The sequence below is a fragment of the Esox lucius genome, chromosome 20 (assembly GCF_011004845.1).
Source record: "Esox lucius isolate fEsoLuc1 chromosome 20, fEsoLuc1.pri, whole genome shotgun sequence".
Classification (NCBI taxonomy): Eukaryota; Metazoa; Chordata; class Actinopteri; order Esociformes; family Esocidae; genus Esox; species Esox lucius.
In genome coordinates, this window is record NC_047588.1 from 13,680,041 (window position 1) to 13,694,531 (window position 14,491).

Consider the following 14,491-nt stretch of genomic DNA (forward strand, 5'->3'; position numbering starts at 1 on the left):
TAGAACCTGTATCAAATCATGGGAGAAGTTCGCTCAAGTTTATTGTAAAATTGCAGCACAGATGTCATTCGGTGAACGTTCCATTATCTTCTCACTGTAATGTTGGTTACAAGCTGACCTATACATTAAGGGCGTCTACCTAGCACAGATCATGTTTCTAGAAGTCAACCCCCATGCCAGGTGGCCATTGTAAACATTCCTTAGGTCTTTAGAGCACAACCTACAGAGAGATAATCTAAACAGAGATGTTTCTGTTGCATTATCTAAGCACATTCACTTCTAATGAAACGTACATATTGTAATTGTTAATGCTCAGATTCCACATTGGCAAACTTCAGACGGGACTGGACATGCGCTGGCTTGAGCAGGGGGACCTTGCGTGCGCTGCAGGATTTTAATCCATTACAGCGTAGTGTGTAACTAATGGTTTTCTTTGAGACTGTGGTCCCATCTCTCTTCAGGTCATTGATCAGGTCCTGTCATGTAGTTCTGGGCTGATCCCTCACCTTCCTCATGATCATTGATGCCTCACGAGGTGAGATCTTGCATGGAGCCCCAGACCGAGGGAGATTGACCGTTTTTCCATTTTCTAATAATTGCGCCAACAGTTGTTGCCTTCTCACCAAGCTGCTTGCCTATTGTCCTGTAGCCCATCCCAGCCTTGTGCAGGTCTACAATTTTATCCCTGATGTCCTTACACAGCTCTCTGGTCTTGGCCATTGTGGAGAGGTTGGAGTCCGTTTGATTGAGTGTGTGGACAGGTGTCTTTTATACAGGTAACGAGTTCAAACAGGTGCAGTTAATAAAGGTAATGAGTGGAGAACAGGAGGGCTTCTTAAAGAAAAACTAACAGGTCTGTGAGAGCCAGAATTCTTACTGGTTGGTAGGTGATCAAATACTTCAAATGAGCAAATTCATTATTTAAAAATCATACAATGTGATTTTCTGGATTTTTGTTTAGTGTACCTATGATAAACATTACAGACCTCTACATGCTTTGTAAGTAGGAAAACCTGCAAAATCTGCAATGTATCAAACACTTGTTCTCCCTACTTTATAACGTCCTGAGGTTTTCCTACTTTACATAACTATCATAGGGCTATCTAAATACTGCCAGAGGATAACTCTATAACAAGTTAAGTAAATATGCCTACTGGTAGGCTGTTACACTTTTAGCTGTTTGTCCTTTGTACATCTGTTTACATCCAAATTAGCAATGCTAAAAACCAAAAGCTTCCTGTTACTAGTTTCTGTTACTAGTTCCTGATACTAGTTCCTGTTACTAGAGGAATAATCTCCCTGTGAGTTTGACCCTCCATTGTTCTTACTGGTTTTTCTGCTATAGTTTATTAAAATCCTACGCTTCTATATTCATGAATCGCCACCGCTTGGCTGGCCTTTTGCTCAACGTGGCGCTACCTCTGTATTGTGTCTGTCTGTGGATTGACTGCCTGGGATGGTCCTGGGGAATACGCTCACAGTCTCTCCTGCTGCACTTCTGCCCTCATCCCCGAAGACATGGGTTTCCATGGTGAAGCTTGCTGAGAAGGCGGGGGAGGTGGGCGGGGGCCATAAGTTGTGTTTAATATCCCAGTGTGGCTGGGCAGGAGATGGGCGGGAGTGGGTTCAGAGAGACTGAGACCTTGCCGGCACTCAGGGTTGGATATTAGAGCTTTATTGAATTCGCAAATTCTTGGTTCTTGGCTGGCAGTTCCTGTGTGATGTCTATGGGCCCGACCACCTGGCGGTGTCATGAGACGGCTGTTAAAGATTCATGCTTAGCTGTGTCGTATTGCCTATGCAGCCCCATACGGCTCTGAGTGGGAGCAGTTTGTTTACTGGCGAATTGACACTAATAGTGTTGACGGGAAGTGTTTCTTTGTTAGACTTGGCTTATGCTATCTCTACAACAACAAAGAGGATTCGTAGCCAGTGCTGTGAAACAGTGAGCCATTCAGATGACAGTCGGCACAATGCTTTGCTTCCTATATTCAGACAAATCCAAAGCCAAATCCCAGAATAGGTTTTTTCAATAAAATACGACTTTACAGTTACAAATCATTTGCTGGAGAGTTCTTCCATTATTAAGGCCAAATATTGTTGTGCAATATGGCTTAATGGTGTGTGTGTGTGTGTGTATATATGCCCATGTGTGTGTGTGTGTGTGTGTGCTCTGAGTCTGATTTTTGAAAGTATATTCCTTTGTGTATGTAAGGCAGGATAGGTTTTCATGTGATGGTCCTCAAAACCCTAGCTACCAGCAGAAGTCTGCCCAGTAACTACAGGTATTTGGCTATCAGCCCCCAGACCTTTGGCTCAGAGTAGAAAAGCTCCAGCCAATCCACACACATTAGTAAGCCCACACTCTCTATATATCAGTTCTTCTCTCTCTGGATTCCTGGTTGTTTTGTTTTAGGTCTTGCCTTCTGTTGTCCCTGGGAGTGCGGATCATCCACGTTTATATCTTGTCACTTATACAGATGACTCCGGTCATCCTCCCTCTGAAATGTCCATGGTCAATAGAACTTAGTGTGGAATCTGAGCATTAACAACGAAACCGCCGATATCTAACATTTGGATTCAGCCCCCGTTTCAAGTCCTTCATGTCTCTCCCTCGAAGTATGTGTCATCCCAGCATTATTCTCTCTCATTGCTGGGTGCTTGTTAGGTTGGTATTCTTTGTCAGTTAATGTCTGTCTGTGTCACAACTCACCACACCACACTTGCAATTTCTCAGTGTATCCATGTCACTCTGCGCCTTTCAGGTCGCGCTCTGTGTCAGTGTCTTCGGAAGAGATCGTACATGCACACGTCAGTATGTTCAACACAAGGTGTCGCTCCATTGAAAATCACTCATTCCATTACACTTTATGCTGGGTGATTTGAATTGGCAGCACCCGTCGTCATTTCCAAACCTTGTCAGTCCCTCCAAAACACGGTGGCTCAGTGTCTGGCACCAGAATGCCAGGAGACAACATGTTGCCCCTAAAGCAAAGTGACACAATCCATGTGTACATCTCACCTGAGTGATCCCCGTGTATCAGCAGGGAACCATCAGGCCAACACAATATCCCGGAGGGCTTTCCAATTCAACGCCAAGTAGGGAGACATCAGATAGACGGGGAGATGGAAAGTAGGGGCGTCGGGAGGGAGGGAGGACAATGTCTGTATTTGAAAAGAGCAAAGAGATGTCTGAGAGATGTCTGAGATGTCTGAGAGATGTCTTGAATTGAGCGGGCCCAGCAGCCTTAAATTGGTTTTCTGGGGGAAAACAAAGGAGCCTGCCGTACCTCCCTCTCCAGCCGGCCCTCGTTCCCCTATTATTAGGGCAGTGTAATGAAATGTGGAGAGTCTCACAGTGGAGCCTGGGCAGCACAAACTGTATTAGTGTGTAAATGTTCCAGGAGTAATGAGAAAGCATTCAGACCAACTGAAAGCCCTGGTCTTAGGGGCTCTACCACTCCGCTCAATGGAATAATAGAAACGCATTGGATGGAGAAAAAGCTCACTAGCTTGCTAATGTTTCTATCGCCGATAAGGTCCAAACTGGGAATGTTACCTTCATGGGGAGCAAATGAAATGGAATCTACTGAAAATGTATTTATAGTAACAATGGCCATGTCCTGGTTAATTCATCCTGTAAATATTTATGATATCATGGAGGACATAACGGTCGGACTTATGTTTTGATTCAACACTGTCCATGAAGTCTGTCTGTTCATCTCTTTTCTGAAATAAAACATAATTTTACTCTTTCTACCTCCCCTCCCCTCGCTCTCTCTTATTCTGTCATTCTCCGTAATCCGTATCTATCTCTTACTCTGTCATTCTCCGTAACCCGTATCTATCTCTTATTCTGTCATTCTCCGTAATCCGTATCTATCTCTTATTCCGGCATTCTCCGTAATCCGTATCTATCTCTAATTCTGTCATTCTCCGTAACCCGTATCTATCTCTTATTCTGTCATTCTCTGTAATCCGTATCTGGCCCTTGCATATACAAATAGCCACGCTGCATCCTGGTAATAAATGGCCCACTGTGTCTTGGTTGCTGGTTGGGTGTGTAATGTCATTAACTTCAGTCTCTTTTATGCGTGGCCTTGAGGCATGCAGGCAGACAGACATCTGACAGATAGGCAGACAGACAGGCAGACAGAAACACAGACACCCGACATTCTGTTAAATCTAACCCCTTGGTGACCTACCTCTCCATCTCTACAGATCTGCTGCCCAAATCAGTGGAAAGCATCTTCATCTTCCAAGAAGGAATGGAAGGCGGAGACCAGACACCCTCTACCATTTACGACGCCATTGTTGTAGAGCAATGGACCATCATTGATGTGAGTGGGCCTTGTAGATGAAGTGTTAAAGTGTTTTCGAAGGTTAGAGCCCTTTGTACTTGCATTTAATGGGGGAGTCTTCAGAAATATTTCCTCCAACCGCAGTGACATGGAAGCAAATCAGAGTCTATGAGGCATGTTTTGTTGTGTTGTCGCGATAACTTGATGGCTTATCCTGCAGCAAACATGCCCTTATCTGGCCAGCAATTAAGTCCAGAGTTTGAAAATCTGAGTTGGAAATTGATTTCTGTCTACATCTGGCATTTTTCTGTGACTGTGTGCATGACGACCGTCAGCGCGTGCACGAGTGTGTGCGTGCATGTGTATTGATGCTATCACTGTAATCGAGTTTCGAGTTTCTAAGGCTGCCCTGAGGCTGTCAAAGTGTAAGAAAAGACTGATGTCTACTAAATGTGTCTTTTCCACCTCAGGTTTGACGCTCATATACCCAAAAACAGAAACCCAGTTTAACCATTGGCATTGAATATTGTAGTTCATCCCTATTTAATGACTAAAGCTTCCACACTACACAATATTAATCAGACTAAATGTAGTGTGTGTACAGTGTCACACACTACACACAAAATGTAATACAAACATGGAAACACATGGAAATACTGTAAAGATGCAGCAATGTTTTTAGAGACGCAATTTTTTCTCAACCTCTGAGAAATAAAATGTATGTTCTAGACCTTTTGTGCAACTTTAGAATTTAATTGGAGGACAAAGAAACAATTTAACAATGTTAGAAGTTCCACATTGTAATTAGAATGAATCCAATCAAAAGTGCTGGCCTGAACTTTGTCAATGAGCAACTTTGCTCAACTGGTAACTGAAGTTAGTTTGATACCATTACTTCACAAAGAATGATCAGGCTTCATACCCAACACATTCATTTTGATAACTGTATAAAATTGATATGCAAAGTATCCTCACCACTCATTGCTGTTTCGGTGCCAGAGTAATTACTCAGAATAATAACATTATGCAGAATATTGATTGGGATTTTTTTTTCTTTCCAGCACTCTCGTTCCAATCTTGCTGAAAGAGTGACAGGTGGTTGGATTTATTTGCAGAGAAAGAAAGAAAAGAGGCTGATTAACAAACCTAAAAAGTTTCTCTACAGAGGCTATTAAAGTTTCTACAATAAATGGCTAGAATGATGTTCTGGGTCATTGTCATGCTGCATGACCCAACCCCTTTTCATCTTCAGATGATGGACAGTTAGCATGATATTCCCCTGTAGAATGTCCTGAAAAACGATCAAATTCAGTGTTTCCTCAATGATAGGAGGACATCCAGGCCCATTGCAGCAAACTACAGCCACCCAAACTACATTTATCCCTCCAGAATGCTTTATGGTTGGGATGAGGTTGGGATGAGGTTGGGATGAGGTGCTCTTCTTTCTATGTCCATAGAAATGTTTTCCAGTAGTGTTATGGAACATCCATGTTGTTTTTGGCAAACCTGAGATGGGAAGCAATGTTTTTTTGGGCAGAGCAGCGGTTTCCTCTGTGGTATCCTCCCATGAATCTTTACTGTGGATTTATGGACACAGATGTTTGCCAGTGCAAAGATTGCCTACAGATCCTTCACCATTACCTTTGGATTCTTTGTCACCTCCCTGACCATTATATGACATGCTCTTGTTGTGATCTTTGCTGGCCACTCTTAGGGAGGGAAGTGGCGCTGACTTTTCCATTCGTACACTTTCTGACTGTAGACTGATTCAACACTTTGGAAATGCTTTGGTAGCCTTTTATAGCCTCTTCAACTATTTTGAAATGTATTTCAACCAAGGCCATGGTCCACTGAGATAGTCTTTGTTAGTAACTGAACTTTTTATTTTTATTCAAATAATGGCACCTCTATTCCACATCTGAATTTCATGCATTTGATTGGACCATCTGACTTCAATAACCAGCTTTGGAAGAAATAGAGGTTCACACGCTTGTTTGTTCTTTGTTAAATCAGAGTTTTTTAGCCGACTTTTATGCAGGTATGTACATAATTCATAAGGGTTCACAAACGCTTTCTCACAACTGTGTAAATATTTTCAAGATGAACTCCCCAATCAAAACTCAAACACGATGCTTCCATAATGCAATGAAAAGCCTTCACTTGTCACTTTTAGAGCCTGAACAAGAAGCTGCTTGAGATCTCTCAGCCAAATATTATTTATAGGTTAATAACACGGCAACAAGGCAACCTGGCTAATAACAAGGCAACCTTGTCATTAATTCTGATTCACAGAAGGGAATGAAATGCTCACTATTGAAGCATGTTAGTATATTTCTGACATGCTGCTAGTTTCCAGATAAATCATTAAAGAAATAACATGGGTGATTAAAGAACTGCTCCTGGCGTGGGAAGATCCTTTGACGCCAGCATTCCTAACTGCCTCCGTATTGTTAAAGAAATGGTCAACATTTGGGTAGTGCTTCACATTACAGTCACACGGAATTAACACATGAAACACCTCCACTCTACTTTTCCAAATGCATATCATGATGCTGTACTACCACAGATATGCCCACATGAAAAAACAATACTGTCAGTTTTAACTGAACAACAAGGCGTCCTGTTTTTTCAGCGTTAGCTCGCAGTTCCTCACAGCCTTTATTGAATTAAACCCAGCAGTGCATGGGTCCGGAGAGGTATTATACAGAAAACCAGATAACAGTCGCCAGTGAGTGGAATGACTTAACAACACTGACACTGTTGTCATTAGTTCCCAGCAGCTCTAGAGAGGTCTCGGCTTTGAGGAGCACCACTTCATAGTCACCAGAAACCAAATTGTCGAAATGGGATTAAAGACCAACAACCTAGTGTCAATATGCCAATGATGGATCTTTGGAGAGCGGATTTCAGACGGAGAGAGTAAACTTTCAACAACAAGGAGTCTATTTGTGTGCAGTTGCGTGCGTCCGTGTTATCTGTCTGATGGCCTCTCATGTTAACTCGTTGTCTAGACTAGTTCTCCCTCCATGGAAGTTTGACTGACTTGATGCAATGAACTGAAATAGGTCAGTAAATCCTATTGGTGCTGACCGACTTGAGCAAGCAATATTCATTGGGTGTATCAAAAAGATATGCACTATATACGCTTTATCTAGACAAAGTGGACTAAACGATTACTTGGGAAACGAGTAAGAACTTGATCAATAAAAAGTTATTAAAGCCTAGATGGTGCTTGTTATTTAACTATTGTCTGTGATATTTCTTTTAACACATGCCGGCGGAAAAGTCAATAGTCCTACTGTCCGTGGTCATCTTGCAGACAGTCTGGAAGGGACACCTCTAAGAGGATTGTTAAAGTAGGTCCCTGTCAAGTCAAGGTGAGAGATGAGCTGACCTACATATAGACAGACCTATTTTCACTGTCCCTGCATATGTTTGATTGAGTCTGATTCTTTGGTCACAGGGCAGTTTGATGAGGGATGGGAAAATCCTGCTGTTGATCTGTGGATGAAAAGGTTCCAAGAGCACCCTGCTTATGGAAATATGACCTATATGTGGTCCTGGTTGACATGTAACTACAGTGGTTAAGGTCATCATGTTTATGTGTTCTATGGAGACTATGTAGGGTTGAGTAGAAGTGGTGCTGGTCCTTTAACATTTTCAGGATCAGAGTATGGCTGTGTCATCCCAGCCAGGAGTTCACACAGGGCAGTTGAAATTAGCTTTTATTGTAAAAATATTTATTTTTACTGGTTGAGGGGGTTTCAGTTTGAACTTTCAATTGGGTCACAACTGAACAAGCTAAATTAAAGACCTGTTGTTCTCTTATTTAGTATTTCATTATGATTATAGTTATGTATTCCTCACAGGTTTTAATGGGCTGATTTGGATCAAATGTGGTTAATTAGGGGTGTTTAAAAATACAAATAACCAAGAGTTGGTATTTATTAATGATGATCTACTGGAGTAAGTATGAAGCTTGTGGGAATGTTTGATAAATCCCAGTTTCCTTTCCATCTGACAACAATGCCTTAAATTGCAGGGGGAAAAAATTCAATCAAATGAATAAATCAAATATTCAGATCAACCTGACACAAACAAGAAGGTTTCTTTTTTACCATCAGGTAAAATCTCTAGGACAAATACACAGAAATATTCATTTCAATGGTCCATGAAATATTATTAGTCATGTTTTATTTTCTGAGAACAACCACATTCTATTTGAAATTACAGAAAGGGTTTCTTGGAAACATTCCTGGCACATAACAGGAACAAAAAACCAAACGTAATTACAATTTGAGGGTTAGGGCTAGGCTAGCATAGCATCTCACTCTCCATTGACTACAGAGAGTTATCTTTAGAAAAATTAATTAAATACAAAAATTCTAATAACACGCTGTAGGAACCAAACAAATGAGAAAATAGGTGGCACTTTGACTATGTGCTTTTGGAATTTGACTTTGCATCAATAGAACAGCATTCTGCTCTAGACAAGGACTCATTATGAAGGCGAATGATTTATGATCACATCATTATATACCATTGTACTTATCTATCCTGAAATAGTTTGAAATGCACTTAGGATAATGTTGATGGGGCCAAGGATTAGATTCTTAATCTTTCCTCCATTCGGAGGGTATTGCAGTTCCATTATTTTGGTTACATTTGATTGATCTCCACATTGGCTCTCCAAAATAAATAAATATTCTGGAACTCTATTTTGACAGCAAAAATTGTCTGCCCAGGATACAGTGAGGGAAAAAAATATTTGATCCCTTGCTGATATTGTTTGCCCACTGACAAATAAATTATCAGTTTATAATTTTAATGGAAGGTTTATTTGAACAGTGAGAGACTGAATAACAACAAATAAAAAAATGTATTTGCATTTTAAGGAGTGAAATAAGTTTTCAACCCCTCTGAAAAACATGACTTAGTACTTGGTGGCAAAACCCTTGTTGGCAATCAGAGGTCAGACATTTCTTGTAGTTGGCCACCAGGTTTGCACACATCTCAGGAAGGATTTTGTCCCACTCCTCTTTGCAGATCTTCTCCAAGTCATTAAGGTTTCGAGGCTGACGTTTGGCAACTCGAACCTTCAGCTCCCTCCACATGTTTTCTATGGGATTAAGGTCTGGAGACTGGCTAGGCCTCTCTGGGACCTTAATGTGCTTCTTCTTGAGCCACTCCTTTGTTGCTTTGGCCGTGTGTTTCTCATCTGACCACAACACTTTCACCCAGTTCTCCTCTGAATCATTCACATGTTCATTGGCAAACTTCAGACAGGCCTGTACATGTGGTTTCTTGAGCAGGGGGACCTTGCGGGCGCTGGAGGATTTCAGTCCTTCACGGTGTAGTGTGTTACCAATTGTTTTCTTGGTGACTATGGTCCCAGCTGCCTTGAGATCACTGACAAGATCCTCCCGTGTAGTTCTGGGCTGATTCCTCACCGTTCACATGATCATTGCAACTCCACGAGGTGAGATCTTGCATGGAGCCCCTGACCGAGGGAGACTGACAGTTCTTTTGTGTTTTTTCTATTTGCGAATCATCACACCAAATGTGGTCACCTTCTCATCAAGCTGCTTGGCAATAGTCTTGTAGCCCATTCCAGCCTTGTGTAGCTCCACAATCTTGTCCCTGACATCCTTGGACAGCTCTTTGGTGTTGGCCATGGTGGAGAGTTTGGAATCTGATTGATTGATTGCTTCTGTGGACAGGTGTCTTTTATACAGGTAACAAAATGAGATTAGGGGCACTCCCTTTAAGAGTGTGCTCCTAATCTCAGCTCATTACCTGTATAAAAGACACCTGGGAGCCAGAAATCTTTCTGATTGAGAGGGGATCAAATACTTATTCCAATCATTAAAATGAATTGTTTGTTGTTATTCTGTCTCTCAATGTTCAAATAAACCTACCATTAAAATTATACACTGATAATTTCTTTGTCAGTGGGCAAACGTACAAAATCAGCAGGGGATAAAATATTTTTTTCCCTAACTGTATGAAAGTCACTGGTTTAGATTTCTCATACATTACGATATCTGGAATTATCCATCCTTCTTGACAGTGTCATAGCTAAGTTAAAGGAAATCTGTTTTGAATCATAAAATGTGATCTTCTACACAAGTTGACTATATTGGCCTAACTTACTTGGTGCAATCAATGCCATCTAGGCTACTGAAAACATTGTGTCTGTCAGACTCATAGAAAATGTGATGTGAATTATATAGGATATTTATGCTCTCGCACTGGTCCTCTATCACAAAATTACATAACATGTTGTGGTAAAGCTACGTTTGGTGCATGTCTTGTAAATACACAAAATAAGTATGTTAAAAGTGAACCAAATACAAGTAATCAGATTATGTTAATCATTTTGAGTAAGCCGAAGTATTACGTTTTTGATTACTTTATTTTGCATGCCACTGTGATCAGTGACAGATTACATTTTTCATGTAATTCCGCCAATCCTGTCCATAAGAACACACAGTTCAGCCATAACATTATGACCACTGACAGGTGAAGTGAATTACACTGATAATCTCATTATCATGACATCTGTCAGTGGGTGAGATATATTAGGCAGCCAGTGAACATTCTCAAAGTTGATCTGTTAGAAGCAGGAAAAATGGGCAAGTGTAAGGATCTGAGCGACTTTGACAAGGGCCAAATTGTGATGGCTAGACGACTGGGTCAGAACATCTCCAAAACTGCAGCCCTTGTGGGGTGTTCCCAGTCTGCAGTGGTCGCAGTTTGTTGTGTATGGGGCTGTGTAGCCACGGACCAGTCAGAGTGCCCATACTGACCCCTGTGACCACTGCTGAAGGTGCCTACAATGGGCACGTGAGCATCAGAATTGGACCACAGAGCAATGGAAGAAGGAGGCCTGGTCTGATGAATCATGTTTCCTTTTACATCACGTGGATGGCCGGGTGCGTGTGCATCGCTTACCTGGAGAACACATGGCACCAGGATGCACTTTGGGAAGGATGCAAGCCGATGGAGGCAGTTTGATGCTTTAGGCAATGTTCTGCTGGGAAACCTTGGGTCCTGCCATTCATGTGGATGTTACTTTGTCACATACCACCTACCTGAACATTGTTGCAGACCATGTGCATGGTATACCCTGATGGCACTGGCCTCTTTCAGCAGGATAATGCACCCTGCCACTAAGCAAAAATGATTCAGGAACAGTTTGAGAAGCAAAACAACGAGTTCAAGGTGTCGACTTGAACTCCAAATTCCCCAGATCTCAGTCCAATCAAGCATCTGTGGGATGTGCTGGACAAACAAGTCCAGGACATCCTTACAGGATTTAAAGGATCTGCTGCTAATTTCATGGTGCCAGATACCACAGCACACCTTTAGAGATCTAGTGGAGTCCATGCCTCGACGGGTCAGGGCTGTTTTAGCGGCAAAAGGGGGGCCGACACAATATTAGGCAGGTGGTCATAATGTTATGGCTGATCAGTGTATACTGAATGTGCATTTGAAGAATAGCAGCCTGCTCCAATGACAGTGATAAGCAGAGTGCCAGAGGAGTAGGCCCTAGATCTAGAGAATTGAACTCCTACCCTACTATCAATTGGACCCACCTAGTGTCCCATGTCTAAATAAATACATGATTAGAGGGTTGTGAAAATCGGTGTGGAACTAGCTTTTAGGTCCAGAGTTGAAAAACACGGCTCTAGATAATCTCCTTGACCATATAGACTTGACTTCTTTAATTACAAAGATGACAGTGTATGTGGTCAACTCAAACAGTACAGAACTACCTCAACAGATCTGTTTTCTTTAATCCAGACCAGAACACAAAGTCACTGTTTAAGTGCTTCCTTCTCCTCCTCGTCTGCCGATGCTGCCAGGTGACCGTTGTCAGGGCCTACCAGGCCAACCACAAATCCCTGGCAGTGGTCCATCCATATCTCAATACACATCCACCTGGCTTCCTCTTCACAATGGGACACTGTCAAATCACCCTCTTACACCTACCGTGGCCCAAATTAAAGACTGTCACAGGTATTCTTGTCTTTCTCAATAACTCCTCTCACAAATGTAGTATTTGGTGTCATTGTACCATTTAAGGAATATTATAATCTGAACAATGACTTACATTTCTTGTTTGTACAAAGAATATATCCATTAATAATTGGACAATATTTCTTAATTTCTTAAGTTCCCACGGGTGGGTGAACCTCCTGCTCTGGTGACAACATGAAACCTTGCAGCCAATCAGGACGGAAACTCAGTTTCTGGTCCTAGCCTTAATTGACTATAATGAGTGCAAAAACACATCATAAACTACCAATTACCTAAGGGTGAACTGTTTGGATTTTGCATATCCCAGCCAGAGGGTAACCAACTTAACACAAATCAACCAATGCGGTTTTACAGCCCTTGGTCCTATTTGTGAGCATTTAACAGTTTGAAGACCTCACCACTTTCTGCAGTGTCAGAGTACATGCTCTCTTTTCCTCTCGTTCTCTTCTCTTCCTTTGCCTCCCTTCACTGATCACGTTGCCTATAATTTCCCCAAAATCTGCTATTGTTTCCTTTATCCTGTGTGCTCTATTGTTTTCCATGTTTTAATAAAACGTATTTTTGTTTTATAGAATCATGTACCCTGAGATTTTCAAACAGATTTGTCATTCAATTCAATTACCTTTCGATTCCAAAATAAATTTTCTGTAAGATGTTTCCTACTTGGGTGGGTGGTGCTATGCTTACTGTAGAATAAATATGCATTTATATTCTGTACCACATAACTAATAACAAATTATTTAAACACTGACATAATATGAAACAATTGTCTACAGCAGGGCAAGATCAGGGACAGGGAATCTTACAGAATATTTATTGTCAGTGGAGGCCCAGCTACTCTCAGGAATGGGCCATTAAACAAAGATTACTTTCCAATTTACTTTGCTTTAAGTATGTCTTTTGGGAAACTGACAATTTCTGGGAAAGGTTCCAACACAAACCTTAAAACACAGCTCTCACAGCTCTGGAATCCCAGCAAATGTCAATGAACATAAATAATGGTAACAACTGAGCACTCTCTATGCGACTGCAGTGTTTCTGGAACGTTTCATCTTTGACTCCTGGCTAATTCTTACTGGCTGGTTATTTGTTTGTGGTTGTAGAGGTATTTTTTGTCTACCATGTGAATGAAAATAATGATCCAGAAGAATTGTCACAATGGGCAGTAAACTGTATACATGCAGATTTTGGTTGCGAGTGGGTTTGCACTTCAGACACGTTCTGAGGTTTGTCAATGAGGGCAGGTGCAGCGGAGATGGAAAACAGCACAGATTTCCTGTGTGAGCAGAAACATTTGAGTGTGTGTGTGTGTGTGTGTGTGTGTGTGGTTATGCATGTGTGTGTGTGGTATATAAGTGGGGAGGTCCCCAACTGCTGCAAAACTAGAACAATTTCACTAATGGGTAAATGTTCACTGTCCCACTAAGAAATAAAAAGATTATGGCTTACATGTTAGTTTTAGGGTATTAGAAATTAGAAAGGGGGTTAACCTTGTATAGTGTGTCACAAAGGTGGGTTTCTAAACCAAGTCACGGTGGTGCCAGTAAAGGATCTAAAAGAGACATGTATCACACACCGTTCACCATCATCTCTTGTCACAAGCTAACAGACACATATCACACACTATCGTCTATGCGTGAGAGTTTGTGTGTTTGCTCACGCTATGCCCAACAGCATCTCACGGTTTAGTATTCAGGGAACACTGTATGTCAAATAAACAGAGTAGGAAAGCTACAAGACTGTTTGGTGTTAATAGCACCCACCATTACCCCTATGGCTGTTATTACAGGAATGGTTATATACTGCAGATCTGGTGTGTCTCCCGTGAGTCTGTCTGTGTAACACAATGCAGTGTGTGTCATGTTAACGTGGGTGGATTCTCTCTGTAGGGGTTGCAGGTGAAGACAGACTACGTTCCCCTGCTCCAGTCTCTAGCCATCTACGGTTGGAGGCTGACCTGTGTTCTTCCCACACCTATTATCAAGACTAACAGGTAACTACTCTGTCCTTCCAATACACTTTCCCTAGTATTGAGTTAGGGCCTGAACGACCACTGCATTACCTACTTACATAACATTGGTATTGATACAACGTGGTAAACCCTCTGGAGGTTCAACTCCCAAGAGACTGTCAGCCCACCAGACTTA

The 14,491-nt window shown here is 41.7% G+C and overlaps 1 protein-coding gene across 3 annotated transcripts in view; it reads left to right on the forward strand.

Moving 5' to 3' along the window:
• The window catches only part of LOC105021869 (raftlin), a 63,796-nt gene that overhangs the window by 42,564 nt on the left and 6,741 nt on the right, over positions 1-14,491 (forward strand). For all 3 annotated transcript variants that reach the window (XM_010889846.3, XM_010889847.3, XM_010889845.3), the window contains exons 7-8: positions 4,222-4,340; positions 14,234-14,337. In XM_010889846.3, the coding sequence (XP_010888148.2) occupies positions 4,222-4,340; positions 14,234-14,337 (223 nt within the window). The remainder of the gene's footprint in view (positions 1-4,221; positions 4,341-14,233; positions 14,338-14,491) is intronic.